The 25916-nt window shown below is 52.0% G+C and overlaps 1 protein-coding gene across 7 annotated transcripts in view; it reads right to left on the bottom strand.

Moving 5' to 3' along the window:
* Positions 1–313: 313 nt before the first annotated feature.
* The window catches only part of CUL9 (cullin 9), a 37381-nt gene continuing 11778 nt past the window's right edge, over positions 314–25916 (bottom strand). For 2 of the 7 annotated variants that reach the window (XM_054506466.2, XM_054506468.2), the window contains 31 exons: positions 25695–25912; positions 24760–25009; positions 24565–24670; positions 23799–24026; positions 23438–23528; positions 23146–23317; positions 21416–21521; positions 21035–21130; positions 20594–20769; positions 19963–20096; positions 19453–19632; positions 19182–19291; positions 18904–19086; positions 18613–18773; positions 18095–18323; positions 17811–18000; positions 11545–11690; positions 11265–11394; positions 10918–11117; positions 10205–10455; positions 8614–8959; positions 4114–4254; positions 3790–3954; positions 3403–3566; positions 2987–3080; positions 2459–2533; positions 2230–2340; positions 1963–2080; positions 1454–1587; positions 747–820; positions 314–673 (listed from right to left, as the gene is read on the bottom strand). In XM_054506466.2, the coding sequence (XP_054362441.1) occupies positions 457–673; positions 747–820; positions 1454–1587; positions 1963–2080; positions 2230–2340; positions 2459–2533; positions 2987–3080; positions 3403–3566; positions 3790–3954; positions 4114–4254; positions 8614–8959; positions 10205–10455; positions 10918–11117; positions 11265–11394; positions 11545–11690; positions 17811–18000; positions 18095–18323; positions 18613–18773; positions 18904–19086; positions 19182–19291; positions 19453–19632; positions 19963–20096; positions 20594–20769; positions 21035–21130; positions 21416–21521; positions 23146–23317; positions 23438–23528; positions 23799–24026; positions 24565–24670; positions 24760–25009; positions 25695–25912 (4996 nt within the window). In that variant the 3' untranslated portion in view covers positions 314–456. The remainder of the gene's footprint in view (positions 674–746; positions 821–1453; positions 1588–1962; positions 2081–2229; positions 2341–2458; positions 2534–2986; positions 3081–3402; positions 3567–3789; positions 3955–4113; positions 4255–8613; positions 8960–10204; positions 10456–10917; positions 11118–11264; positions 11395–11544; positions 11691–17810; positions 18001–18094; positions 18324–18612; positions 18774–18903; positions 19087–19181; positions 19292–19452; positions 19633–19962; positions 20097–20593; positions 20770–21034; positions 21131–21415; positions 21522–23145; positions 23318–23437; positions 23529–23798; positions 24027–24564; positions 24671–24759; positions 25010–25694; positions 25913–25916) is intronic. The other 5 variants (XM_054506467.2, XM_045869940.3, XM_045869941.3 and 2 more) reach the window with 5 other exon arrangements.

Genomic DNA, 25916 nt, shown 5'->3' with positions numbered 1-25916 from the left:
AGACTCATGCCAGGAACGTTCAAGAGTTTGAGGAAGGCTGGCCCAGAGGGTGGCCGTTTCTCGGTCTCCTCTGATGCTGGGTGGGGTTCTGGGACAAATGGGCAGGCCTGCACCTGGCCCTGGACCATGCGGACCTTCATTTCCCTTTGTCCAGCTTAGGTCAAATGGGTCTGCTTTGGGCCTTCTCGGAGAACACAAGCGTCTACAGGTCTAAAAAAAAAGTGAAGAATGAGGGTTGGGGGTATACAGAGGGAGTGGGGAGCTGACGCTAGCCTTTGGGGACGCAGCTGTGCAGGCTGCTTCCAGAGAGGGATGTGGAAAAAAGTTTATTCAGTAAACAGAAGGTACTGCAGACACTGGGAATCGCCTTCCCCAACAATGGCAGGAAGGGGCGACCTCCCCTCCTCAGCCCCCAGGACTCTGGGGTGGCTCCACGTGTTCCCTGTGTCCTGCCCCTCAGTCGTAGGCCTCATCATCCTCCTCATCACCGAAGAAGAAAGTGTCTCGGTCCAGGTTCTCGGACTCCTCGTCATAGGAAAAGCTGTCGTTGTCCAGCTCCTCATCAAACTCGTCCTGCTGCCACTCGGGCACATCATCCTCCTCATCCTCCTCCTCATCCACCTCCAGCCCAGAGGAGCCCTGGGGCCTAGGGAGGGAGGGAGCCACTTTCAGCCTGAGGCGAAGCCACGCATCTCCCACACCCCTGCCTCCCACACCCCTGCGGCGGCTCTGCCCACCCTACTCACTGACTGCCAGGCACGTTGGATCCTTTCGCCTCTCGGGTCTCTAACGATGGGCTCTGCAGACCGACCCTGAAGTCCTGGCGAGGAGCCGAGGAGATGTGGGAAGTCGGAGAGTAGAGGAGTACCTGGGCCTCTGCCCAGCATTCCTTCACCCACCGTTCTCTGCCGGCCTCCTAGGGGCGCTCCCCGCCCCCCCACAGAGATTCTCCCAGCTCCTTTCCCTCCCTCATCCTGGAACTCCACAGTCCCAAGCCTGCGCGTCACGGAACTCCGGGGGACATGGGTCGTGCCGGCGAGGCACCCCGCCCTTGTGCTTCAGGAGCTAACAGTGTATGTTCCTGTCCTATCTACCCAAGTTATTTACTCCTCTGTAAGCTCCCTGAGGGCAGGACTCCTTGTTCAGACACAACATCAGTGTATTAGAGCTGGGAAGGACCTCAGTGGATCCCCATCCCAACGTTCCCACTTGGGAAGTATGGAAAAGTTCCCCGAGTGATTCTGATGAGCAAGCATCTGGGCAAATACCCTTGATGTGGGCTGACTCTATTTTGTAGCACTTGCCAGGCGGTTACGTGGCAGAGCCCAGCCACATCCAGCAGGCCGGCCCAGGAGCTGGGGTGCACGCCCAGGTCTCCAGCCACCCTTCCTTTTGCATCCCCCCAGGGCAGGGGCTGTGCTGGGCCCAGGAGGCCCCGGGTTGGGCCGCATACCTGGGTAGAATGCTGCAGGATAGCCAGCAGCCTCTCCTGGATCCTCCGGAGCAGCTCCAGGCCGGTGCTGAGGCAGTCGGCACGCAGGAGGCGCAGGGACAAGGCCAGGTCTCCGCACCGCAGCAGCGTCTCCTCTGCAGAGGGGGCAGGGCACAGGGGCTCCCTTGCTCCTTCCGTTCCTCCCTTCAAACACCTACTGAACATCTACCAAGTCCTACCCACACCTACCAGGCAGGGCTCTAGGCTAGACATTCCATGGGGCCTCCATCCCAGTGGACAGGGGCAGATGGTAATCGAACAGGTCAGGTGAAGGCCTGTGCCCTGAGGCACCTACAGCAAGTACCACATCCCTTCATCCCTGAATTTTAAAAGGCTGGTCGCATAAGGCTGTGAAGGAGGAGGAGGAGGACTGGAGTGGGGGTGCCACTTTGCCCACTCTGCTGGGAGGGGATGCTGTGGGGGTGGACAGGCCGGGGAAAGGAGTGTGCGAGCGGGGACCCAGGCCGCACCGAGGAGTATCTGCAGGGCATTGGTATGCAGCTCCAGGTTCTCGGTCTGCTGCTCCACCACGTCCATGTACTCTGTGCCCTGATTGTAGAAGCTGTACACGCAGGCGTAGGCCAGCACCTGCGGGAGCCCGAGTCGGCCTTTCCTTGCTGAGCCTCGGCACCGCCCCGCTCCCCACTGCCTCATTCCGTCCGTCCCCGGGGGTTAGAGGCCAGTGGCCGGGCCCGCCCGAACCCCTTGGTACATCCCCCCGCCCCCGCCCCCACCACCTTGCGGGCCTGCTCCAGTCCCCGGCAGGCGTCACTGAGGAAGGTGAAGGATCTGGGGGGCGGCACCTCGTGGATGGCAGACACGCGGTTCCGCAGGCTCACGGCAAACTCCTGTGCGGGGCGAGGCGGATCAGCGCCACCCACCCGATTCAGATCTGGGGCCCCTGCCCTGCCGTCCACCCCAGCCTTCTGACCTCCTCACCCACACAACCGTTTCCTCCCAGCTCACCCGGGCCTGGTGATGGAAAGTACATCTCTCATTATAGTCCTGAAACCGCTTCTCCTGGCGAGCTGCTCTGCTTACCTGGTAAGGACAGGTGGAGAGGGAGGGCTCTTGGGTGCCTTCCTGGGCAGGACAGGGCGGACACACAAGGCACCCCGCATGCAGGCCTTCGGACTCTTCACCCAGACCTTTTCATTTAATCCTAACTCCGTGAAGTAGGTCACATTACTCTCCCCCTCTGCAGGGGAGGATGCCGAGGCGTGGGCAAGGAAACTGGCCCAAAGCCACCTACTAAGCAGGGGTGCCAGGCTCTGACGCGAGGGACAAGCTCTGCTCTGCTCTGGCTTGGTGCCTTGGAGAATGCACACACCTCCCAGGACAGAACTCCCAGCACCTGTAGGCCCAGGTGGCTTCTGTCTTCACATGGAGCCTCCGTCCCAATAGCTCAGGACACAGAACCCTCTCTGCCCAGGCCTGCAGCCACATCCCATCCTGGCTGCCCTTGGGCCCCCTGGCCCTGGCCCCGCCCCTTACCATGGCAGAGCAGTTGTAGTAGTCTTTGTGATTTGGCTTCCAGGACTTGAGGCAGCGCCAGCAAAATCCGTGGTTGCATTTGGCACAGGTCATACTATGGAGGAAGCTGGCTGGTCAGAGGGCTGCAGGTCCCACCGAACCTGCCCTGGCCCCTCCGGGCCCTGACAGTCTCTTTAACCTTACTAACCTCTAGTGAACACACCCTCGCTTCCGAGCCCCATGTGGTGCAGACTTTAAAGCAGGGCAAGGAGCGTTAAGGTGCAGGCGTCACCGGAGGGCGCCACGCTGGGGGTGGTGAGTGACTGCCCTCCTTCGCTCAGCCCTCTGGGAAGCCCCACGGGCCCTCCGCACCACCAGGCCTCCCACCCTCTGCCGTGCCCTCTGACCCCACCAATGCCCGCAGTAACCCCTCTTACTGCAGACACCCCTCGTTCTTCTCAATGGGAGCCTGGCAGCTGGGACAGCGCTTGGAGATGAGCTTGGCCAGGTGCTTGCTCTGGGCCTCCACGCTCATGCCGTCGTAGTAGCCGCCGTCGTCGACCCACTGGGACATGTGGCCACAGCTGGCAGGGTAGTGCGCCTAGAGAGGGGGCGGGGAGGTCACGGCTGAGCCCTGAGCCCTGGCCAAGGGTGGCGCCGTGGGTGTGCAAGGCAGGGAGGTCGCATGTGGAGGACTGCAGGGGGAGGAACAGAGCTCGACCCGGTGGCAGAGGGGAGGACAAGGCAGAGTGTGTGAGTGTGTGAGTGGGGGGGGGGGGCGCGGAGAGGGGTGCTGGCAGGGGCAGGGCTGGGCAGGCACCCACCTCAGGGAAACTACAGTTGAAGCAGGAGGCCCAGCCACACTTGGAGCAGGTGGTCCCACAGCCCAGGCCCTGGCGGCACAGGATGCGGTCGCAGCCCTGGGGGTTGGTGCACCAGGTCAGGTTGGAGCAGCTCTCCACATAGCCACGCAGAAGGGCCTTCTCGTACTGTGGGGACATAGGCGCCACCAGGTGAGGGCACGGCTCTCCAGGACGCCACACCTCTGTAACCACCACCCCTCCCCACCCACCCTCTGCACGCCAGTCCACTCCCTGGGGCCTGTCCCTCTGGCTGCACGTGGCAGCCTCCCGCAGAAGAGGGGCTACCTTGGAAATGACGTCTGGTGAGGAGACAATGGCCCGGATAAAGGCTCCCGTGGGCTGCGCAGGGCAGTCAGCAATGGGGCAGGTGCAATTCAACACAAGGTTCTGCTCAATCCGAGTTGTCAGATACTCATTCCAGCAAGACTGGGCGGGGGGAAGGGAAGGAGAGGCTGCTCAGGGACAGCAGGGATGCAGTACAGGACGCCGGTGTCCTGGTAACTCACCTCGCACCCATCCCCGACAATATGGAAGGCCAGAAACAAGCCTGCTCTGGAGCCATCTCAAAACGGACCCTAACCTTTCTGGCTTCTATGGGTTTTCCTGGGATTGGCCCAAATCACAGTTGCCTTCGAGAATGTGTGTGTCGGGATGGTGGCCTCATTTTAATTATTGCTGGGATGGACATGGAGAGGATGGGTAAGAGAATCAAGAAAAAGATGATTCAAGTGTTAAGAAAGATCTGGAGAAAGCAAGAAGGTCAGAGAGGGAGGCCTAGGGCAGTAGGGCGCCTTTTCCCCCACCCAGTGGCTGGCCTTGGACACCGTGAACACTTCTGTGGCCTCTCCTCCCAGCTCCATCTGCTCACCTGGTTCCTGGGTGCTCCCATCTCCCCAGACTCAGCCTCTTCTCCACAAAACAGCCTTGCCCACTGCATTCCCCCAATCCCAGTCACCAGTGTTGGAAGCCTCACATCTCTCGATCCTTTTCTAGCTCCCACGTCACTGCGCCACCCTAAACCAGGCCCTTATCCCCTCACCCCTAAATTGCGGCAGGAGCTTGTCCCCATAAATGGTCTTCCTACCGCGATCCCTCCTCCATGCAATCCACTTGGTTCAGGCGTGATCAGCAGCCTGAGCCTCCTAAAATACCCCATTAATGACTCCCTTCCTTCACACTGCCGACTGCAGAGCTTTCCAAGATGATGCATCTAGACCCCGGGAGACTGCATGAATCCGTATCAGTGGAACCAAAGCTCCAGGGTAAATGAAAAGTGCCTTACCAGACTATGTGTACTCAAAGCAAAGTACTAAACAGAACAAGACCCTTTTTATAGTGAAACAAGCTCAGGTAAACTGGGAAGTTGAATGCAGAATTCCTGCATTTTTGAGATAAGACAGGAAAACGCTCCAAATTCAGACCGCACACTTGCAGGCACCCGGGGTCCCTTAGAGCCTAGAGGCCAAGGCTGGCTTCTCAGCTTGGAGCCCATCCCACTTCCCTAAGGAGCCCCTCTGCCGTGGGCTTGTTCTAGCTTCTGCTGTCCTCCCTATCTGGCCCGCCTGGAATGCAGTCTCCAGCCTGTATCCCCCTCCTGCCCCTGCCAACCCTGCCTGTCACTCAAGGTCACACGCAAAAGCCTCCTGGGACAGCCCCAAGCCCCAGGATTCCCCTTCTCTGATTTCTCTTGCATTTCGCTGTGCTGCTCAGCTGTGACTTATTCACAGGCTCCTCCTTGGCTGGGACTTGTCCAGTGAGCCTGTTTTCCCCAGGCTCCCTGTCTCTACAACTCTGCAGGGGTGTCTGTGCAGCTCGGCACCCTGGGCCTGCTTCTCTTGCCCTGCAGGACACTAGCCAGGCCTCTCCACTTAATTCCAAATTCCCCCGTCCAGTCCCAGACAGGTGTCCAACAAGAAGCTCAAACTTCACATGGCCAGAACAGACTGAATTCCCCTTCGAAAACCTGCCCTCCACACTGAGCCCCAGCCCCCATCTTGCTCAACTCAGTGGATGACACATCTCATCCACCCAGATGCTCAGGTTAGAAATCCAAGAAGCACCTTTGATTCCCTTGTCCTAAGTCCCCATGTTGGCTCCACCGAGCCCTGTCAGCTCTGCCTCCTGATACTGTACCCCAACCCGTCCACTTCTCTCTTCACTGCTGACCCTGGGCCAAACTCCCACCACCTCCTGGCTCTTGGTACAACAGTCTCCCGATGGGTGCCCCAGCTTCCACACTTGATCCGCCCAAGCCCTTCTTCCACATGCAGTGATCTTTTCAAAAATATAAATCAGATCCTTCCTATCACTCCCCTGCTTAACCCCACCATGGCTTTCCGTAAAGTTAAGCCCACCGTCTGTCAATCCCAACCCAAATGGGCCCCTGTGTCCCTCCCAAATCTCTCCCTCAGCTGTCCCACCACGTCACTGCTTTAGCCACCAGGCTCAGCTTCTTCGCACTCACTGTCCCCTCTGTCTGCCACACTCTTCCCCTAGATCGTCACCTCCTCAGGATGGCCCTCCCTGACCTCCCCAATCTCAAGTCCCTGACAGGCCCCTCCCCCAGTCCTCACCTCAGTCACTTCCTATGACGTGACCCTGTTGTATTTCCTTCCTGCACTTGTCATGAGAGTGTGAGGGAGGGCCCTGGGGCAAGACCGCCCAAGTCCAAATCCTGGCCTTGGGCAGGTGACTTCTCCGGGCGCCTCCATCTGTCTCCAGCAAAATGGCGACAGTAAAAATACCTACCTCACACAACTACCACGGAAATTAAGCAAGGTAACGCATGTATCGCAGCGGAATGGCCCAGAACGCATCCCCCGTAAGTATGAGCTGCTGGTATTATTAGCTCTTGGGTTATTTCTTGCTTGGATTTCCCCACCTCCTCCTACAGCAGCATCCAGTGCTGTGCACACAGTGAGTTTGTGACAAATATTAGTTGAATGATAAAGTGAAAGTGGAAAGGAAATAATTAAGAACCTGGAAAAAGGGAGCACAGGCAACAGTGTGAGAAGAGTAAGCTGAAGCCGAGAAAAAGGGAGGAAGAAAAAGTACCCGTATACATGCATGTCAGTGCTCATGTCCCAGATCACCCACCCCTGCGGAGACGCTGTTGGCAGAGGTGGCTAGATTCATGGCAACAAGCGTGCTTGTCCTGTTAGGTTGAGGTATTTGGGCCTGGCACCAGTTCTAAGAACTGTGAGGCAGGGAATATGCGACACTCAGCACCCCGGTTCCCTGCACCTCGGCCCCTCTCCGCCGTCACTGAGGACCGCTCACTCCCCCATCTACAGCCTGCTCTGCTCCGCTTCATGGTGGCAACACCTGGCTTCCCATAATTCCCTCTACTTCTGTGCTATTCTCTGGTTTACACCATTTCTTTTCATTTTTATATTCAGTGAGAATATATGGTAAGTGCTGATGTTCTGAGATAGACTTGGTGATAAGAAAACCATAAACCTATTGTCATCAGCAATTTAATAACATTTCTCATTTATAAAGTGCCTTGATGTATGGTTTACATGTGTGCATTATCTATCTACCTATCTGTTGTTCTCAAACTTGTCTGAACACTGGAATCACCTGAGTTTTTAAAACTCCAGATGCCTAGGGCACCTGGGTGGCTCAGTCAGTTAAGCGTCCTACTCTTGGTTTTGACTCAGGTCATGATCTCAGGGTCATGGGATCAGCCCCGCATGGAACTCTGTGCTCAGCGTGGAATCTGCTTGAGATTCTCTCTCGACCTGTCCCTCTGCCCCTTCCCCTGCTTGCACTCTAAATAAATAAATAAATAAATAAAATCTTAAAAAAAGAAAAATAGGGGCACCTGGGTGGCTCAGTTGGTTAAGCGTCTGATTCTTGATTTTGGCTCAGGTCATGACCTCAGGGTCATGGGATTGAGCCCTGCATCGGGTTCTGTGCTCAGCATGGAGTCTGTTTGTCCCTCTCCCCCGCCTCTTCTCTCTCTTTCTCAAATAAATAAATAAATAAATACAATCGTAAAAAATAATAAAATAGGGGCACCTGGGTGGTTCAGCCGTTAAGCGGCTGCCTTTGGCTCAGGTCATGATCCCAGGGTCCTGGGATTGAGCCCCGCATCAGGATTGAGCTCCCTGCTCCGCGAGAAGCCCTGATTCTCCCTCTCCCACTCCCCCTGCTTGTGTTCCCTCTCTCAGTGTGTCTCTCTCTGTCAAATAAATAAGATCTTAAAAATAAATAAATAAAATAAAATAAAAAATTTAAAAACGTAAAAAAAATTAAACTCCAGATGCCTGGATTTCACCTCGAGATTCTGATTTAATTGGTCTGGGTTACAGTTTGAGCATGAGGATTCTTTTTTTTTTTTTTTTTTTTTTAAGGGTGGGGGAAAGGGCAGAGAGAGAATCCCAAGCAGGCTCCATGCCCAGCATGGAGCCCAATGCGGGGCTCCATCTCACAACCCTGAGATCATGACCTGAGCCAAAATCAAGAGTTGGATGCTCAACCGACTGAGGCACCCAGGCACCCCGAGCATGAGGATTTTTTAAAAGCTCCCAGTGATTATAATATACAGCAAAGTTTTACAGCCACTGATACATTATTGCTGGATCCTGGCAACCACTCCCCAGATTGCTGAGGCTGGTGGCACCACTTACAGATGACAAAACCAGTTTGAGAGTGACTAAGCTGTCTGTCCAACATTGCCCCGGCTAGGAAATGGCAGTGCTGGGGCAGAACCCCAGAACTGCCAGGGAACCGTGTTGAAGGTGGAAAGCCAGTGGCAGGCGAGAAGCAGGCGGGCCTCACCTTACAGCAGTAGTGCATGCAGCAGAGGGAGGGCAAGTCGTCGTCGGGCTCCAGTGGGCTGACACACACAGGGCAGTGGTCGGGGCGGGAAGGGGCGGCCCGGGCCTGGGGGACGCACAGCCCAGCCGCCAACAACAGGGGCTCGGGGTTATCGCTGTAGCTCTGCAGCAGCTGTTCAGCACCCCAGTGGGAATGAGCCAAAAGGTGCTGAGCCACATCTGGCTCTAGGTTCAGCGTCTCCTGCACCTGCCGTACCGTCTGCTCCATCAACCCTTCGACCTCCTGGGGGCTCATGGTGCGGCCTGCAGGCAGCTGGAGAGATGCCAGGGCAACTACAGCTTCTGGGCTTGAGGGGAGAGAAGAGGCAGCAATCAGTCTCCCTGCCCTGCTTATCTACTAAACAAACCCCACCCCGGCCCTCAGCTCCCCATTTGTGCACCCCTGCTTATGTGTGCTCAACCAGCCTCAGGATGACCACCCAAACCCACTGTCAGAGCGCGGCTCTCCAAAGAAGCATCTGTAAGTGAGGGCTGGGGCTGGCTGTCACTGTGATTTCGGGCACTCCAGGAATCTGGTGGGCAGGGATCAGGATGCTAAGTGTGCACAGGATCCCCACAGTGGATGGGATAATCCCACTGTAAACCCCACCCCAAACACCAACAGTCCGTCTGGTGAGAAACCGGAGTCTGCAGCCTTACTACTCAAAGTATGGGCTTGGGGCGCCTGAGTGGCTCAGTTGGTTAAGCGACTGCTTTCGGCTCAGGTCATGATCCTGGAGTCCCGGGATCGAGTCCTGCATCGGGCTCCCTGCTCAGCAGGGAGTCTGCTTCTCCCTCTGACCCTCCTCCTTCTCCTGCTCTCTGTCTCTCATTCTCTCTCTCTCAAATAAATAAAATTTAAAAATCTTTAAAAAAACAAAAAACAAAAAACAAAGTATGGGCCAAGGACCAGCAGCCTGAGTACCACAGGGAGCTCTCCTGACTCAGGATCTGCCTTTTAATGAGAACCCCCCCCACCCCATGATGTGTATGCAAATGATTCCTCTAGAGAACTCACTTTACACACGGTGCCAAAACATACTTCTCGTGAACTGGATGTGACGGGGCAAGCTTTAGGGTGCCAGCTAATTAGGGGGATCCTATGGCAAATTCCTCTGTGGAACACGCTTCTTGAAAACTAGAGTTTGTACGTTTCACGGAACAAAGTGCATCATCAGCACTCAGTACATATCTGTATGATATTTCATTTTTGCTTAGAACGAGAGGCATCTACACAGGAGCTTATGTGTCTGGGTCCCTTGTATAAGGACTGGCTCTCAGGGGATGGGGACAGCAAGGCCCCCAGTTAGGAAGGCAGAGAAAGGGGTGCCAGTGCTGACAAGGGAATGAGGACTAGCAAAGTGGGAGAAATAACAGAGGCAGGGAAAACAGGGTAAGACAAAGAGAAAAATGAGGCATCTTTCCACAAAAGAGCCTAACTTTGGCACTAAACCTCCTCCTGTGTCACTGCAGGGCCATCTGTCCTGGGGAGCCCAACCCTCCCTACTGGCTTGGAGCCCCTGCAGCTGGGGAACGGGACCGAGGATGGCTACCTAGGCTTGGAGGTCTTGGTGGTCTGGCTGCCACAGAAGGGGATCTCTGCCTGACCCCGGCAAGGCCCCGTAGGCTCTGGGGTGGCATACATCAGGATCTGGGGCCGATCGTCGCGCCGCTCCACATAGCCCTGGCCCAGGAGGTGGAGGATGCAAGAAAGGACATCTGTACTGGTACAGACCACGCCTCCTGCAACAGTGCGGCCCAGGCTTCCGGGGGGATTTGGACCCTTCTGCCAGGCCTCCAGCACCTGGATGGGAGAAGAGGAAACAGGCAGGCCACTTTTACCTAAAGGAGCTAGCCTGCCTGGGTTCAATGCTCAGCTCTTCCACTTACTAGCTGTGTGACTATGGGTGCGTTACTAACTCTCATGCCTCACTTTTCTTCTCTGTCAAACGAGAGTAACAGTAAATAATAATAATAATAATAGTAATACCACCACCCTCACTTATCCCCTAAGACTGTTGTGCAGATTAAATGACTTAATCATGCAAACTCTTGGAATAGGGCCTGGCACATGGTGAACACTCATGTCTCATCTCTACTTTCTAACTAAGCGCCCTGTCAGGAAGAGAAAACCCAGATGCAGATGTCACCCTACGAGGTCTTGTACTGAGAATGTTTACCTTCTCTTGTGACGCTCCCTGGCCCTAAGCCCCAACCCTGAGCCTGACTCTCTCCCTCCCTTACCTCCACGGTCCCCTCGGCCTACCAGACAAACCAGCTGATCGATATGGAGGCCCTTTTCCCCATGGGCTTTGAGAATACGGACAAGAAGACAGCTCAAGAGGTTCCTCTTCTGTTCCAGAGTTCGGCCCTCATCCTTCTCGACGTTCAGGTGCGTCTGGGGAGGTATCAGCCACAGGGCCTCCCCAGAGCGCCGGGACCCAGGCGTCCGAGGCCGCAGCATACCTGGAACTCACTCCCAGTCAGCACCCGAGGAGGGGAAGGGAGAGGTGGGTGGCGGCAAAGGGGAGCCCATTCATTCCCTACCACGCGCCCACCATGAGCACCCCACCCTGTGGGAGCAGTGGCACAGCCCAGCCCCCGCTGACCTACCCCTGTGTGGAAAGCCCTGACCCTCATGCAGGATCAAAGGGCCACTGTCTGAGGTGAGGGGCAGAAGTGCCTGGAGCAGTAGTTCTGGGGTGAGGTCAGAATTCTTCAACAGAGTCTCTACAGACATCTCCTGGTGAGGAGAAACAGGGCCAGTCAGGAGTAGATAGTCAGGGGAAAGGAAAATAAGAGGAGGGGAAGGATGGAAGAAGGGGCAGAGTTTAGGAGAACAGTGACGGACAGGGGGAAGAGAACAGAGAGAGAGGCTGAGGAGCTGAGGCACCTCTGTCTGATTGAAATGCAACAGCAACCACATCTGCACGGTGGACACATGCAGGGTCTGGTCCCCAAACTGCAGCTCAGCCCGGCCCAGCCACGTCCACTGCAGCCGCCGATGGGGTCCCATGTCCAGGACTGGATGATTCTGACCTGGGAGAGCAGGGAAGAGAAGAGGAGAGACAAAGAGCAGGGGAAGCGAGGGGGTTAGAGGCTGAGGCCAGGGTGTACTATTAGTTCAGCTCTGTTCCTGCTGATCTCTGTGGGGAGGAGGGCCCCCACTGAAGTGACTTGTCAAGCTTCCAGAGCTCAGCCTCCTCTATTTCTGCCTCCCTGCTGAGCCACAGGTATCTGGGAGCCCACCCTGTGCCTCGCCCCACACCAGGCAGGTTCCACGAAAGAAACACCAGAGAGGAGAGACCTGGGTTTTGCCCTCAAGGAGCTGACGGTTTTTAAAGACCCACTAGAGGCTGCGTCTCTTCCTCCTCCTGTGTCACAACTCAGGCAAGATGAGCCTGGATGTTCACTCATACTAGAAAGCAAGGATGCTGTCAAAGGCAGAGAATATCAAAAGGAGACAATCTGAGAGGTGCTCTCTGGCCAAAGATGGGACAGTTTGAACATCAAGAAGATAACATCTGCGCTGGATTGAAACACATGAAATATTTTAAAATTCATGAGTTCATAATGACATATTTTTTTTTAAAAAGACCACATTGGTTATCTCTTTGGAGGATGCTGGAGGAACGAACACATTATTTTGAAAACTGGTTAAAAATAAGGGGGAGGAGGAGAGAATCAAGCCTTTCCAGTATCAACCGTACTTCAGGGTAACCAAAAAGTTGCCGAGAGGAAGTTTCTCTTCATAGAGAAAACGTTCCAGCTGATATGTGAAGAAGGTATGACAAAACTAGAATGGCGCAATCTGTCCGCCCTAATGAAATGACAGAGCTAAGCAACGGTAACGAGTGACCGCCTCGTGAACAGCTGACAGGAAACTATTATATAATGTACAGATCAGATTTGCAACACTGAAATCCACTGACCCATCTTACAACATCCCAGAGACAGGTGGAAGTACACACTACCACCTATGAAGTGCTCTTGCCCCAGAAATCACACCCAAATTGGAATCAACTTCCACATCTAAGTATCTGTTTTCCAGAAATGAGAGACAGAGGAACAGGCCAGAGGACACCATGTGGATATGGTCAGCAAAATCCGGCCTGTGCACAATTCTGTGTGGCGAACAATCCAGTTTCCTCCACAGACAACTGTTAAGGGGGCAAAAATGGAAAGCAGGACCTATAGATTAATGGAGACGGAAGACAGAGCTCAATCAAATGCAAGGTGTGGGCTTTGTATGGATCCCCAATAAGCAAAAAACTAATTTTGAAAACTTGAGAAAATGGGGGAAATATGGACACTTTGCTGTTTGATATTAGGAACTGTTATTAATTTCTCAAAGTTTGATCACTGTAGTGTCCTTGCTTTTAAAAATAAAATCCTTAATCCTTTAAATTGGAGAACTGGGTAAAGTGGGTGGGGGTACAGAAGAAATGAGATTGGCCATGAACTGACCCATGTTGGTACACTGGAGTTTATTCTGTCTACTTTTTTTTTTTTTTAAGATTTATTTATTTAGAGAGGGAGAGAGAGCGCACACAGAAGGAAAGGGAGAAGCAGACTCCCCGCTGAGCAGGGAGTCCAATGCGGGGCTCGATCCCAGGACCCTGGGATCATGACCTGAGCTGAAGGCAGATGCTCAATTGACTGAGCTGCCCAGGCGCCCCACATTCTATCGACTTTTGTGTACATCTGAAATTTATCATAATAAAAAATTTTTAAATGAGAGTGAAGGTAAGCCATTCTCAAAAACTGATAAAGTTTCCACCAATACTCCCTCAATGAAGAGACTTCTAAAGGATATACTTAAGGAGACTGAACTCAGAAAGAAGGATCAAGATGCAAAAGGATTAGTGACGGAAGCAACTAGTATGTTAGCAAATCTAAACCTCAACTGAATAAGACAATAATAATAATGGCTCTTTAGAAAGTAGGAAAAAAAAGATAATCCTAAAGTATCAAACAACAATAACAATTAAGATGGGAGTGAGAACTGCAGTTAAGATTTTCTATGGTCCTGGGACATCCGGGTGGCTCAGTCAGTTAAGTGTCTGCCTTTGGCTCAGGTCATGATCCCAGGGTCCTAGGATTGAGTCCCTCATCTGGCTCTCGGCTCAGTGGGGAGCCTGCTTCTCCCTCTCACTCTCCGTCTTCTCCCACTCTCTCTCTCTCAAATAAATAAATAAAATCTTAAAAAAAAAAGATTTTCTATGGTCCTTTTATTGCTCAGGAAGGTGGGAGAGTGATATTAACAAGTCAAACATACAGGTTACAAACATTAGGGTAATCAACTACAAAAACAGAATGTGTGACTTCCCAAACCGGTAGGGACAAAGAAAAGAATTAAAAAAGATCAATCCAAAAGAAGAGAAAAAAATGCACAAAAATCCAAGGTAGAAACATATCTACAAAGGTGTTCAATTTATTATTCTTCTTTTAACTGTACATGTGTTTTATATATTCTTTTGTGTATATGAAATAACTAAAATTTAAAATTATAAGAAAGGTAAACTAAAATGTAAGAGTTTAGCAATAAAAGCCAAATATATCATTTACTCATACTAATTATAAACAGGCTAAGATTGACAACTCAAAAGGAGAGATCGTTAGGTTGAATAAGAAACAAATTCTAGGTATTTATAAGACACCTGCCTAAAATAAGAGTAAGGCAAAGACAAAGTAAATGATACTGGGGGAAATTCTGATGAGAGCAGAATATAGGCACCGTTTGGAAGTATCTCCCCAACAGACTGCTTATTAATAGTGGCAAAGGGAAAATATTAACTATATAGTAGGAAATCAAACTACCTCTTGATCAGGTTGTCAAAAATCACATCACAAAAGAGGAGCAGATGGAAATTGTGTACTTCCAAATGAAACACACAGAGGACATAATGTCACTTACTTAGGATTCTGGCCCAGAATGTATCACCTGAATCTAATTATGAGGAAATGTACAAATAAAAAATGAAAAACGTTTAGAAAATTTTATGGCTATTTTCTCCAAGGGTGTCAATGTTGTAAAACACAAAAAAAGGCTAAGGAATTCTTCCACATTAAGGAGACTAAAGACATGACAACTAAATATAATAGATGATCCTAGCCTGGATGCTGTCCTAGACTAAAAAATAACAGACATTATGGAGTCACTTGACAAAATCAGAACGTGAAAAATAGATTTAAAGTATTACACCAATGTTAAATTTTTGAAACTGATAAATGAACTATTATTATGTAAGAGAGCACCATGATTCTTAGGAAATATATATCCAAGTATTTAGAGGCAACAGGCCAGCATACATACAATTTACTCTCAGTGGTTCAAGGGGAAAAAATGTGTGTGTGTGTATGTGTGTGTATGCACACACACAAATACACATTTTATAAATGTATATATACACAAAGAGCAAATGATAAAAGGAAACAGGGCAAAATGTTAACAAAAGGTAAACTTGTATAAAGAGTATGTGAGGGTTCCTGGGGCACCTGGGTGGCTCAGTCAGTTAAGTGTCTGCCTTTGGCTCAGGTCATGATCTCCGCTGCTCAGCCGGGCGTCTGCTTCTCCCTCTGCCTCCCTCTGCACCTCACCCATCTTGTGCTCTCTCTCTCTCTCAAATAAAGTCTTTTAAAAAAAAGAGTATATGAGTGTTCTTTGTATTATTCTTACCATTTTTCTGTAAATTTGAAATTATTTCCAAATAAAAAAAAATTTTAAGTAAAAGGATAACTGAATTGTCCACCTAAAATGGTTAAAATGGAGGAGCACCTGGCTGGCTCAGTCAGTGGAGCATATGACTCTTGAACTCAGGGTTGTAAGTCGAGCCCCACGTTGGGTGTAGAGTTTACTTAAAAATAAAATCTTAAAAAATGGTTAAATGGCAAATTTTATATTCATCTTTCACCACAATAAAAGAAACCCAAAAGAATTATCATTCTCCCCTGACAAGGTAAAAGGATAGAAAGATATTCTGGAAAAACCCTAGCCAAAGAAAACTGGTATATTATTAACACCAGATAAAAATAGACTTTGAGAGAAAAAGCTTTACTAGAAAGAAAGAAGGTCATTTCATAATAATAAAGTTTAATTAAGATTTTAAACCTGCATAGTCCATTATGGTAGCCACATGTGGGTATTTAAACTGGTTAAAGTAAATAAAATTAAACACTCAATTCCTCAAACTAGTCACATTTCAGTAGCCACAAATGACCATCATACTGAAGAGTGCAGAAAATAACTTTTCCATCACTGCAGAAAGTTCTACTGGACAACACTGTCAAATGATTTGAAACTTTTATCTAAACTTTATTTTATTTTTTAAGAGATTTTATTTATTTACTTGAGAGAGAGAGAGAGTGGTGTGTTGGTGGGGAGGAGCAGAGGGAGAGGGACAAGCAGACTCGCCCCTGAGCATGAAGCCCAACACAGGGATTGATCCCATGACCCCAAGATCATGACTTAAGCCAAAACCAAGAGTTGGATGCCTAACTGACTGAGCCATCCAGGCGCCTCTATCTAAACTAATTTTGAGAGAGAGAGAGAGAGTGCGAGCTCGTGGGGGTGGGGCAGAGAGAGAGAGAATCTTAAGCAGACTCCATGCCCAGCGTGGAGCCCAAAGAGTGGCTCAGTCTCACAACCCTGAGATCATGACTTAAGTCAAAATCAAGAGTTCGGATGCTTAACCAACTGAGCCACCCACCAGGTACCCCTAAACTTTTATCTAACAACATAGTCAAAAAATATATAAAGCAATGCTGACCTGATGAAAAGTTTAAAAATTCACTATCGGGGTGCCTGGGTGGCTCAGTCGGTTAAGCGGCTGCCTTCAGCTTAGGTTATGATCCCAGGGTCCTGGGATCGAGCCCCAACTCGGGGCTTCTCCCTCTGCCCCTCTGCCCCTCCCCCTAGGTCGTACTTGCGCGCTCTCTCTCTCTAATCTTTTTAAAAATTCACTATCATAATGATAGATATTAATACACCTCTCTCAGTAATAGATCAAGCAGACAAAAATGAGTAAGGTTACAGAAAATTTGAAGAATACAATGAACAAAGTCAATTTAGTGGAATGTGTGTAAAAGCCTTTAAACAGCAGCTGAAGAATACACATTCTTCTTAATCACACATGGAACACTTACAAAATCTGACCATCCACTAGGCCATAAAGGAAGTCTCAAGACATTGCAAAGATTTAGAATCAAAGAAACCACGTTCTTTAGCCACAATGGAATGAGGTCTGAAATCTAAAACAAAAAGACAACTAAATGAAGAAAAACTGGCTTGGGAATTTTAAAACAGACTCATAAAAAAGTAACAGATCAAAACAGAAATAATAATGGAAATTAGAATATTCTCAGAACTAAAAAAATACTAAATACACACAGCATAATAAAAATTTAGGCAACATCCCAAATGTCCATCAACAGCAGAAAGGGTAAAGATACTCATACAATGGGAAGGAATCCACAATACAAATAACAAAGTAATGATACAACTGACAACCTGGATAGCCCTTGCAGACATTACACCCACTGAAAGAAACTGAACATAGCAGAGTATATACCCTATTATTCCGTTTATATGATGTTCAAATACAGACAAGAATCTATGGTGATAAAAGGAAGAACAATGGTTTCTCTTGGAAAAACACACTAACTAGAAAGGGACATGAAGCAAGAAGTCTGGGGTGCTGGAAATGCTCTGGGGGTGGTTATGGGAGGATATGTGTATATAAAATTCATTAAGTCATAATTAAGACTTGCGTACTTGACTGAAAACTGTACCACAAGAAAAACAAATCTAAAAAACAAAAACACCCGAAACTGAATGCAGCTAAAGTAATGTTGAGAGGAAAATGAATAGCCTTAAACATTTTTACTTGGAAAGAAGCCTAAAAAGGGTAAAAATTAAGTAAGCATGCAACTTGAAGTTAGAAAAAGAAAAATGGAACAAATTCATACAAAAGTGAAGGCAATGATGAGAGACATTAAGAAAGATCTAACCCACCTTTTCCCCCTTCCCTAGGAGACTGCTGTCCCTAGAGACCATTTTTCTTCCTATCTACGCATTCCTGTCCACAGGTCCTCTCCTCTTCCTCTCCTGCCACCCCAAATCTCACCCCAATCTCCAATTGCCTGTCCCTATCTCCTCACTCTGGCTGTAGAAATTGGAGAAGCGGTCAAGGGCATCACAGAATTCAGTGGGAAGGCACTTTCTGGGATGGTACAGGTAGCAGAGTGGGGAGACCGGCCAGCAGCGTGGTGACAGGACCAGTATGGAAACTGTTGGACTTGAATCTTCGATAAATAGTTCTTTCTCAGCCTCCTCTTCCTCTGCTTCCTCCTGAGAGACAGAAGGATTTCAAGGGCTCTTGGGCTCCCTTCTTTGGTCTAGTCTTTTGCTCTCCTATTCACCCACTCATTTCCCTTGCTCTTACCTCCTCTTCTTCCAGGCCCTGTTCCTCCTCATTCTCCTGCTCCAAGAGCAGCTTGTCGAGCTGCTGGAGCTGGTAGACGTGAAACTGGCGTTGCAGCTCCTTAGAGGTGCTCAGGCTGAGCAGCATCTGCTGGGGGAGGCGGTTGGGGAAGCAGAGGCCGATCTGCTCCAGCACAGCCCCCTCCAGCCAGCTCGAGCCCAAGCTCAGGAGACGGTCTGCCATGTAGTGCCTGCAGCACACGCAGAGCAGGGCTGAGCCTCAGTGCGGCGGCAGCTCGGCCCGGCCCAGCCGCCCTGCCTGCCCCTCCAGAATGTAGGTTCCTCTGTCACGGCAGGCTTGGGTCACAGGCCCTGCCTCCCTTCTCCCTCCCTACTCCCTTTCCACCAGTGCCTCGGCCATCTTTGTATCTTAATCTCTCCTCTCCACTGCCTCCTCCCCCCGCTCCCCACCAAGACTCAACCCTTCACCCTCTCTAGACTCCAGGCCTCCCCTCCCCTACCTCTCAGACCTGCACTCACCGGTAGAAGTGCTCAAAAGTAGTGGCCAGCTCCAGGCCAGAAAGGACCATGATGGGCTCCAGGTGCCGCTGAAGCCGCCCCAGCATTTCCACTCCAGGGGCTCCGCCAACCAGGCCACCCTGGATCTGCTGGTCGATGTGCCTGGCAAACTGCTCACTTATCTGGGGGCAATGGAAAGGGCACCGGCCAAGCATGAAGAGGGCGTGGAGCAGGAGAGTGGGGGGTGCGAGGAGGTGAGAGGCGAGCTTGCACTGGGTGACCAGGTGACCGGGAGGTGACAGTGGTACTCACGTGGGCAGCGGTGAGGAAGGACTGCTGGAGCAAGGCGCCCGAAAAGCCACTGCGCAGAGCCAGCGTGAAGGCTGCCCGAGGCCCAAAGAGCTCTGAGCCTGCTCTCTGCAAATGCTCATAGAGTTTACAGTATCGAGGCACAAAGTTGGGGGCCCTCCAGGCTGCGGCCAGGAACCTGCTGACCTGAGAAGGGAGAAGGAACAGCAGATTCAGGAGGTTGGCCGCCCCGCACCCACACCCGCCACCCCCCCGCCCGACTGCAGCTTCCTTGCTCTCACCTGCTCCTGCACCACGCTCAGCCAGCACTGCGTTATGTTCCTCAGGCTGCTGCTTGGAAGGGCTGCTGAGGGCCCGGGGCTCCGATCCCGGCCCTTACTGTTCTTGCTGACTGTGGAGACAAAGGGCAAGGGAAGTGACTTGGTCTCAGCCCTGGAGTGGACCCAGGGGTCTTGGGTACTGACCCCTGGAAAGGCCCAGAGTGAAGCAGTCAGAGAGAGTAAGATCCAAGACGGGGAGAAGCCAGCTCAACAGGCCGTTGCTGGGACTTACTGGGCCGAGTGGATGGCTCAGGAGAAGGCCCAGGCGGGGGCTCCACATGCACCAGCAAGTGACAAAGGCGACGAACTCGAGAGGCAAAGGATGCTGCTCGACTCAGTGGGTTCTGAGAGCTCTCCCTTTGCTCTAAGTACTGATCCAGCAGCCATCCCAGGGAGCTCACACCCTCCTCATCTAAAAGAAGACAGGTCAGAAACAGGTGATGGGAAATAGGGGGACAGAGAGCCCAGGAAGAGGAGCGAGAAGGCCCAATTACACAAAAAGGTCTGGGGGGCAGCTGGGCCGAGGCTTACTTCAGCTGGAGTCTGGGTGGGGGTGGGGTGGAGGAGAGGATTCAAATACCAGAGTCTCAGGGAGCAGTCTCTGGGGCAGGAAGGAGAGAACACTGAGGCGACAGGCTCAGGGATAAAGACGGACCAAGAGAACCAAGAGGTGATCACCCAGGTGATCCCTGGGAATCATTACGAGGGGCTGGTTAGTGCGGCCAGGGGTCGGGATGGTTACCAGGGGAGGTGATGTTCTGCACCAGGGGGCTGACCAGGGCCTCCCAGCAGGTCTTGCCCAGCGCTTGGGCGGCCTCGTCATCAGGGAGGAAGCGATCAGCAAAATTCTGCTCGTGGCGCAGAACCCTGGTGAGTCTGGGAATAAGGAATGTGTGGTCAAGGGTCAAAGACACAAGTTGCCCTGCGGCCTCCACTCAAGTGCGGTCAGCTCCCACCCTCACTGTGCTTGGTCCCGCACCCAGCCTGCTGCCATCAGCGCACACTTGCCCCCGTGCCCCCTTCGCCTCGTGTCCTAGCTGCTGCCTCACCTTTCAGACTCCTGCAGAAGTCTCCCACCACCTACTTTTTTTTTTTTTTTTAAGATTTTATTTATTTATTTGAGAGAGAGAAACAGTGAGTGGGAGAGAGAGGGAGAAAGAATCTGAAGCAGACTCCATGCTGAGCACAGAGCCCAACGCGGGGCTCGGTCCCAGGACTGTGAGATCATGACCTGAGCCAAAACCAAGAGTCCGATGCCCAGCCACCTGAGCCACCGAGGCGCCCCTCCCACCACCTACTGCTGAACAGTGTCCTCCTGCTGTGTTAACCTCCCCTCCCTCTCTTCAACCCGGCCCGCTGCCTGCTCCACCCACCGGGGACAGAGCTGGAGGAGGCGCCTGCGGTCCTCCGCTATGTCCTGGCTCCAGGCTTGTGCCCGAATGGTATAGAAGAGACATGTCCGGCGACACAGCTGCTCCCGGAACAGTGGCCAGAAAGTGGGCTTGGGGCCCAGGACCTCCACGCCTCGAACCCGGGTGTCGATGCCGCCCTGTAACACGCACAGACTTGTCTACCACCTAAGCCACCCAGCCACCAAGCACTACCAAAAAAAAAAAAAAAAGCCAGGCCTCAGGTCCTGAGTTCCCCGGAGGCTTGTGAGACATTCCCACATCTCTGGAACTCAACAGACTCCTGGGCCATCCCCCCAGCAGATGCATGGCCTGGGCCTGGCCCCCACATGCTGGCGGAGACAATCACTATGAAGACCCTGTGCCACCCCGTGATCCCCAGCTCAGCCTCTTCCCTCACCCTACCTGCTGGCAGCGCTTTATGCGGATCTGGATGATGGGCCAGAAGCGGTTCAGGTTCTCCAGGAGGACCACCCGGCTGGCGGAGGGCATCACATTCACCTGACAGCGTAGGGGAGAAGGAGAGAGGACTGTCACCTCCGGCAGTGGGGGTGGAGGGACTACTGTCAGCAACCGCATCCTGTGATGGTGTGCGCGCTTCACTTCTGCACTGAGCCCACAGACCCGTGCAAATGTGCATGCCAAACTCTGCTCTCACTGCTTAGGAGGCAAAGCCTGCCTGGGGAAGGAACGTGGGAATCCTCCAGGGACTGAGTCCTTTAAAGGAGGTCCTGGGACAGAAGGAAGGGGAGTGAGGTCAAGGTGGGGGGGCACCAGGGTCCCCACCGTGTTGAGCTCAGTGCTGATGCAGCTGGCGCTGTTGCCCCCAAACACCACCACCCTGGCCGGCATGTAGCTTGAGTCCTCACTGGCCACGAGCAAAGTCAGCTGCCTGGGAGAGGAGAAAACAATCAGTTAGAACTGGGGCCCTGGTCTTTGTTCAAAATGACTTCAAGCCATCACTTCCTCCTCAGCCTGCTGTCCCTCTGCTGCCTCCTTAAGTGTCAGTCTTCCCCTGAGCCTCTGCTTTCCTCTTACCTTCCCCCAAAGTGACTTTATTTAAAACCATAGTTTCAATCAAAAACTAATACCCTAATGACTCTAAATCCACATCTCTACCCTAGACGGCTCCTCTCAGCTTTCATGCTGTGTACCAGACATTTCCATGTCACACCCCACAGGCACCTCAAAGTCAGCATGCCCAAATGGAAGTATCATCCATCCACAGAAGTCTGCTCCTCTTTCTACATCCCTCTTGGGAAGAAAACTGCCATCTCCCTAGAGTGCTCTGTCACTGTGACTTCTGCTCACCGCTTCCCTCATGTCAACGGCGCATCCTGGAGATTCTGGTCCTTGAGATGTGTCAGTCCGCCACCCCTTCACTATTCCCATTCCCTCTGCCTAACTGAACACATTCGTTTCTCAATGAGACCACTGCATAAACCTTCCAACTCTCTGGCCTCCAACCCAAACTCCCATAATCGCCAGGGTGACTTTTCTTTTTTCTTTTTTTTTTTTTTAAGATTTTATTTATTTATTTGATAAAGAGAGACAGCACAAGCAGGGGGAGAGGCAGAGGGAGAAGCAGACTCCCCACTGAGGAGGGAGCCCAACATGGGGCTCAATCCCAGGATCCTGGGATCATGACCTGAGCCGAAGGCAGATGCTTAACCAATTGAGCCACCCAGGTGTTCCAAGAGTGACTTTTCTAAATAAAAATAAAAAAATCTAGTTTTGTCTCTTCTCTTCTTAAAAATCCTTCAGTGGCTCCCCCAGTTTTGGAATAAAGCTCAAACTTCTTAGTTCACAAAACTCTCTGTGGCCTGGCTCTGCCTAGTTTTCTGGCTTTGTCTCCTGCCATTTCACGACACACACCCTACATTCCAGCCAAACACAGTTACTTAAACTTCCCCCAAACACATCGTTGTGTTTCTTATTCCCATTTTGCACATATGCTGTCCCTCTAGCCACTGCCCTCTCTTTATGTAGCTAATTTCAAAGCTCAGCTCATTTAACCCCTCCTTCTGGAAGCCTTCTCTAGCCTCTCACTCAGCCTCAGGGTCCGTGTCACCTCTTCTTACTCTTACTGATTTTCCAGGCTAGCTCCCCAACAAGACCACAGGTTCCCCGAAGACGGGTACCATATCTTATTGTCCTTATAGCCTCAGACCCTGGCCCAGTGCCTGGCACAGAGTATACATTAAACAAGCACCCATGGGAAGAGTGAATGAGGAAGTTCTCAATCTCCCTCAACACAATGCACAGGGCAGTGACTTCTGTCCCTGGTGGGAGGAGCATGTCACCAGGCTCAGGGAACGAGGATGTCTACACTGCACAAGGAATGCGGATCAATGTGTCCATCTGTTCACTGCACAAAATGGGTTTGAGTGTGTCCCTCACGCATCGGGTTTACAGAGTTGCGTATGTGGGTGCTTGGAGAATGTATACTGGGGTATGTGGAAATATTCGCGCACGCGTGTGTGTGCACGCATATGCGCGCGTGGGCATGTTCCTACCTGACAAGAACACCACGGTGCATGTGCAAGGTGATGTAGTGGGAGCCGGTGCTGCCGTTGGACTCCCAGTAGGTTTTGGGGTTGCGGTCCGTCAGCTTGCTGGCCCGGTGTGGGTTGGAGGACACCTCCACCTTCTCCCAGCACTTGTCCTCCTTCACTTCCACACTGGAGCCTGGGGGCAGAGGGGAGGGGTGGCCGTCACGGCCTGGTTAGGTGACAGAGAAGAAAGGCAAGGGACAGGGAGAACAAATACTGGGGTGCGAGCCAGGAGAAAGCAGATGGGGGCACAAACCCTGGCAGAGATGCCTGAGGAATACGTCAAAGAAGGGGATGTTGATGGGTTGGTGGGTCCGTCTGTGGTCTTCGATCTGGCCCAGCACCATCTGCAGCCGGAACATCAGAGAGAAGGGGCGCGGGGAGGAAGGCAGAATATGAAGAACATAGAGAAACATGTATGGAGAACAAGCCAAGGGCAACAAAACACTCAAACCCTTTCTTCACACATTTTGGGAGAACAGGACCACGTGGGGGAACGGTTGGGAAACAAGTGCCCCAGATTTGCTACTCGTGCCAAACAGGGACCCACACTGAATCCCCGTCCCCTGCTTCTGGCTTTTGTTCTCCCTCAGCTCTGGCTCCCCAAGTCTCTTCACCTGAATGCAACCAGCCAGGATGCTGGAGGTGAGGTTACTGTAGAGCTGGGCATGTTTCTCACACTCTGTCACGAGGTCCCGAAGCTCACAGGCCAGCAGCAGCTGAGCCGAGTGCTTGTCCAGGACTTTGGAGAGGGCGTCTTTGGCTCCCAGGCAGCAGAGAACGACAGCATAGTCCTTATGCATTGAGGCCAGCCGATGCAGAAAGCAGAGCAGCTCCTGAACAATCTGAGCCCAGAGCCACAGAGATTAATGTATGGGAAACAAAGGGTGGGCCCCAGAAGGGATGAGGGGTGGGTTTAGAAAAGCAAATGTGGTGGGATGAGATTTTTGGAGAACCTGGAAAGCGCAGGAGAGTACCAAAGAAGGTTGGGACAGAGCAGTAGGGTGCTGGGACTCCCAAGCCGGCAGAGCCTGGGCACAGCTTCCGATGCTTCTTCCTGCCAGGGCGAAGCTCTCTCAACAGCCCACCTTGGTGCCTGAGCCTTGGTCCACAACGCACAAACCCGGAAGGGTGGAGAGTCAGGAATGTTTGGCCTGGTGAGTGTGGGCTTCTAAACCCAGAATCTAAAATCCAACTGCAGCCCAAAGATTTATACTTCAAAGGCCCCAGTTCTGAGGACTCTTAGATAACATTCCTTTCTCTCCACCCCTCTCATTGTTCAGACCCACCCAGAAAGGCCATTTTGCCCTGCAGAGCCTCACAAGGTAGCTGGTGCCCCAGATGCAGCCTTTCCCTCCCCCACGCTCACCAGGGTTCTGATACCTCAGAGTCGCTGCTAGGGCCACTGAGACAGTTGAGGCAGGGCTCCAAGACCTCGTGCCAGGGGAGGGCCATCGCCTCAGGGTGATCCAGCAGCCGGGTCATGATCCTGGTGAGGGGATGGAAATGAGCGAAGTCCCTGCGGTCTGCGGGCCCCCCCTCACCTCTGATGCATGGGTGCCCCAAGAGGCCCCTCACCTCAGTGCGGTCAGCAGCAGAGTTTTGTTGGGCCCCGGGGCATCCAGAGTCCTCAACAACAGGAGGAAGGGCTGGGTCTCCTGCTGGAGGCGCTTGAGGAGGGGCCTCACAGCACCCCCTGGGCTGCCCTCACGGCACAGCACCCGCTCCAAGCCCAGAAGGAGCTCTGCAGACGGGCCCCCCACCAGGGATCGGATCAGGCGCTCAGGGGACCCATCCTGGCCCTGGGCACCAGGGGTTTCCAGTGCTGCTGCCCGGACACATGGGAGGAAAAAAACGAGTATGAAGAGGAGTCATGCAAGTTGGTCAAACCAAGAACTGGGCAGGTCCAGAAAATCACCCCCAAATTCTCCTCCTGTTTGGAGGATGTCTGTAGTTTGTATCAAACTGTGGGGGATTTTCTTCTCTGGCCCCAAATATATAGCTAGCTGCATCTGGAAAAAAGTTTAGTATGGCAGACACTGTCATGTTCAACACAGACATTTTTAATCTCATACAGTCTTACAATTACTTATTATTATTAAATGGTAGCTATGCTATTACATCAGCCAATAACTATAAGCTATTATAATTACATCCCCCTACTACCTAGCATGGCGGCTTTAAAGATTTGATTTGTAAGTAATCTCTACACCCAACGTGGGGCTGGAGCTTACAACCCCAAGATCAAGAGTCGCACGCTCTGTCTGCACCAGCCAGGCGCCCCGCATGTTGGCTCTAGATATGTAATTTTCCTTAGCTATTCTAGAGTCTCCTTCTTTTGGTCACGAAGTTCTACTTAAGACGTACCTTCAATGAGTAAGGAAACCCTTACTCATTTCCTGAAGGTTCATCGTGTCTTTCCAGGAAGGTGCTAGTACGTAAGCCTTAGCCCTCCCAGCCACAGGCTGGCACTGCCTGGTTCCTCAGAAGAACCGCCCCTTCCACGACGGTACCTGTGTGCTCAGGACTGCCCGGTGGCTCTGAGTAGCGATTGAGGAGCATCATGAGGATGGTGCGTGTGGTAGGCATGGGCTCTGTCCCCGGTGCTATCCCAGAGTGCCTGAACAAGGTGTCCCTCAGCTCTCGGGTTATAATCTGGTCCCCCAGAGTGTGGTGGTTGCACAGAAGCAGGTTGAGCAGGAGCAGACCGTTTCTCACTGCGGAGGAGCACCTGG

The sequence above is a fragment of the Mirounga angustirostris genome, unplaced genomic scaffold, assembly GCF_029215605.1.
Source record: "Mirounga angustirostris isolate CCGP_5_RB_7025 unplaced genomic scaffold, mMirAng1.0.hap1 SCAF_8, whole genome shotgun sequence".
NCBI lineage: Eukaryota > Metazoa > Chordata > Mammalia > Carnivora > Phocidae > Mirounga > Mirounga angustirostris.
The sequence above is the reverse complement of the archived record's forward strand: the minus strand, read 5'-3'. Positions and strand labels throughout refer to the sequence as shown.